Here is a 4,069-nt window from a genome sequence, read left to right on the forward strand (position 1 = left end):
ATCGGATCTTCTCCAGTAAAGACCGATTCAACCTCTCTGCCACCCCATTTTGCTGCGGTGTATGACTAACTGTGAAGTGTCTCTCTATGCCCTCGTCTCGACATAGCTGCTGAAAGGGGTCAGAAGTATACTCACCACCGTTGTCGGATCGCAACGTCTTGATCTTTCTCCCAGTCTGCAGTTCCAATCTCTTCTTCCACTCCACAAACAAATCTAGGACTTCGCTCTTCTTCGTCATGGTGTACACCCAACAACGTCTAGAATAGTCATCTACAAAAGTGACGAACCAATGTCTACCATCAAGTGATGCAGTCTTGGTGGGACCCCAAACGTCTGTATGCACGTAGTCTAGGATGCCTCTCGTCTGATGAATGGCAGTCCCGAACTTTACCTTCGTCTTCTTGCCAAGAACATAGTGCTCACAGAAGTCAATCTTCCCACTCTTGGCTCCCTTCAATAGCCCCTGCTTGCACAATGCCTGCAGTGACTTTTCACCTGTGTGCCCCAACCTATAGTGCCAAAGTCTACTCATGTCCGCTTCTAAAATAGCCGAAGCAACCTGGCCAATCTCGGTGCTTCCCTTCAGATAATATAAATTCCGATTGCGGACTCCCCTCATCACCACCAATGATCTCTTAGTAACCGTCGCTACAGTGTTTTCGAAAGTCACCTTGAATCCTTTTGCCTCCAAAGCTCCAACTGAGATAAGATTTTTCTTCAGTTGAGGAACAAATCTCACCTCCTTCAACTCACGGACTACTCCATCGTGCATCCTAACCCGCATGGTACCTATCCCACAAACGCTATAGGATTGATCATTTCCCATGACAACAACACCCCCGTCGACTTTCTCAAAAGATGCAAACCAGTCTCGCCTAGGGGTCACATGAAAAGTAGCGCCGGAATCAAGCATCCAATCTGATGCATCCACATGGTTCACCTCCGGAGTAATCAGTAGAGAAAAGCACGAATCATCGGAATCATCGCCTTTCGCAATGTTCACCTCATTGGCCTTCGGGCCCTTTTTCTTGCCATTCTCTTTCTCCTTGAGCTTCGGGCAGTCTCTCTTCCAATGTCCCTGCTCCTTGCAGAATGCACATTGGTTCTTTGTTAATTGGTGGCGGCCTCTAGACTTTGACCTTCCTCTATTACCACCTTTCGGATATGGGCTTCTACCTCTCGTCGACAAGGCCTCTCCTGAAGTACTAGCGCGGGAAGTCTCCTTGTCCTTCCTCCTCAAATCATAGTTGGTCAATGCGTTAGTCACTTCACTATAACTGATAGAAGATCTCCCGTTCAACAAAGTGAGCACGAAGGTATCATACTCCTCATCCGGTAAGGAGCCCAACAAAATAATCGCCTTGTACTCATCCGATATCTTCTCATCAACATTCGCCAAGTCCGACAACAACTTCGTATAGTTGTTCACATGAGCCGCAAGCGAGGTGCCTCTGGATTTCAGTTCCTGTTCCAAACAGGACCTGATCACCCCACACGCGTTCCTATTCATCTTATCCCATACCGCCTCTTCATATTTAGGTGGCCTCTCGTGGACCATGATGGTCTCTTTCAAATTCTGAGCATTGAGCGCATCCTGTACGTCGCTTATCCACAAACCAAAGTTGATTTTGCCGTCATACTTCACCACACTAATTTTAGTGTTCTGAAAACGAACTTGTATTGTACTCGCCATCGATTTGCTGCTTTCACCTTCTTCTCCCATTGCGAACTAACTCCAAAATTGTAGAGAAAGAACAAATTTGATAGAAATTAGGAACCACCCAACTGAACCCTAGATCGGATTCCAAATAGATCTCCTATCCACACGAGGAAAGCGCAATCTCCAACGGCAACTCCTAATGCTATCTCCACCGAAGCCGAGAACTCCAAGAACCAAGCTTCACACAAAATCTTCCTCCACCAAAAAACTTCCTCTCATCAGTTCTAGGACTGACCTGTCGAGGGATCCTAAAAGCTATTACAAATCACACAAAAGTAGTACAACCAATTTTTACGTGGTTCGGCAAATTGCCTACGTCCACGGGGCAAGGAGGGGAGATCTACTAATAGAGGGAGAGAATACAACTAGGGTTTACAATCACTCACAAACTAAACCCTCAAACAAACTCTCAAATCCCTCACACAAATATCTCTCAAAGGAGATGCACAAAACCCTAACAAATACACAAAAGAACTGCACACAAAATCTCAAAGTCGGAGACGTGTCTCCTTGCTACAGTCCTTTTTTATTTTCTCCTGCTTTGATTTTTCTTCTGCCGAAAAGCAACCTAAGCCTTCAGCCGCAATAAAAAAAAACAAATCTCCTTGCGCCAACATCACACGAAACCCTAGGAAGCTATTTATAGCTTCGTCCGGTCAAATAGCGGAAACAAATCTCGTTTCCGCGTCAATCACGTGGTGGTGCGGCCCACCTCAAAGCCGCGTTCACAATCTACTGGATTATTATTGGATGGTTTTTTACCTTTTTCCCCCCACAGCAGCGAGGACTTATATTGTGACTGCAAGTAATACTAGATTGTAATTCTTTTTTCTTAGTTGGGGTACGTAGTCCTTTATATATTTATATCTATTTCGGAATCATTTTCACGCTAAGGTGTGGATATGAGTATTTGGATACAGTGTATTTCCAACTATGAATATGTTTTATGTTTTGTCATTTTTCTTTTTTCTTGAGATCGAAACAAATGCGTGTTTAATTTCATCTACATATTTGTATCTCTCTAGTTCGTATCTTGTTTCATTATTATCTTCTCAATGGAACTCTGGGTGCTTAGAACTTGCTGTTTCTCTAAAACAGACTTAGAGATGGAAACCACATGATTGTGATTTGCCAAATTTTGATCCGGAAGTATTTTTGGATGTGATGAAAGATGAGGTTTTTGCCTCCGTTGGCGACTCTCTTGGTCGCAATCAGATGGAATCGGTTATGTGTCTACTTGCAAAGGCATAAAATCCGTCCAAAAATGCCAGATTCACAAAAACCATATGCAAAACAATTTGACTCTGTTTTAACATTTGTCAGTGAATCTAATCAGGTTGAGGAACTTAAGTGGTATCGAGACGCGACATTTCACACTACAGCTTGGTATTTTTCGTCGTATAACTTCACTGTTGCTTTCATTTGGTCTCCTTTTCTTGTGCAACCCGAAACTCCTACAGTAGATACTCACTCAGTGAGGCCTATACGCCTACATCTCGATATTCCTGACAACGTTTGGGTGAATCGATATCATGAATTCGACTATGTACTAATTGGTGACGGAGCTGGTTTGATCAGCCTACAATACTATTGGAGAACAGCACTATCGTTGGTTGTCACAAGTGTAAATTAGATAATGTTCCTCAAACTGGGATATGTTACGTTTACCACAGAGCTATGGAGTTAGCTTTCAATTTTATGATTGCATCTGCGCACAAACCACTAGTGATTTATAGAACTCATAGCCCGAATCATTTTGAACGTGGAGATTGGCAACATGGTGGGTATTGCAATAAAACATTGCCATATAAAGAAGGTGAATTTGATGGTAGTGAGCAGGATCAAGAGCTTCAAGCTATCGGTAGAGAGGAGTTTATGAAGGCTGTAGAGATGGCTAGAGTTAATATATATGAACCCGATTCATTTGGAGATGTTGGATGTTTACCATCTCTCGTTGCCTCGACCAGATGGGCATCCAGATAAATACAGAGGGGTCGAAGGGACTGCCCATGACTGCCTGCACTGGTGCTTGCCCGGTCCAGTCGACGCTTGGAATGATTTGATGATGGCGATGATACTCAGGCACGAGGACCTCCTATTGAGACGTTCAACCCTTAATATTGTTAGTGTATGAGAATGTAGCTAATAACTCCTCTTCTTATTACATTTGTGTCTGTTTTCATCTTTGATTGAAACATTTACGGATATAGTAAGGATATTACTGAATATGAATGGACTAACGAACAAAAAATGACAAATGTTTTATATGTACTTGCACATGTTGCGCGCCTATGCGGAAGCGTTGCACGCACACACAACGTACTTGAGATCACGGAAGAAGAAAGCCAC

At 43.4% G+C, this 4,069-nt stretch overlaps 1 protein-coding gene across 1 annotated transcript; it reads left to right on the plus strand.

Moving 5' to 3' along the window:
- On the plus strand, positions 2,860–3,854 carry LOC109835556 (protein trichome birefringence-like 26). Its single transcript, XM_020403524.1, has 3 exons — positions 2,860–2,965; positions 3,057–3,344; positions 3,609–3,854. The coding sequence occupies exons 1-3, from the start codon at positions 2,885–2,887 to the stop codon at positions 3,852–3,854; spliced, it is 615 nt and encodes a 204-aa protein (XP_020259113.1). The 5' UTR covers positions 2,860–2,884.

Source organism: Asparagus officinalis, chromosome 3, assembly GCF_001876935.1.
Source record: "Asparagus officinalis chromosome 3, Aspof.V1, whole genome shotgun sequence".
Classification (NCBI taxonomy): Eukaryota; Viridiplantae; Streptophyta; class Magnoliopsida; order Asparagales; family Asparagaceae; genus Asparagus; species Asparagus officinalis.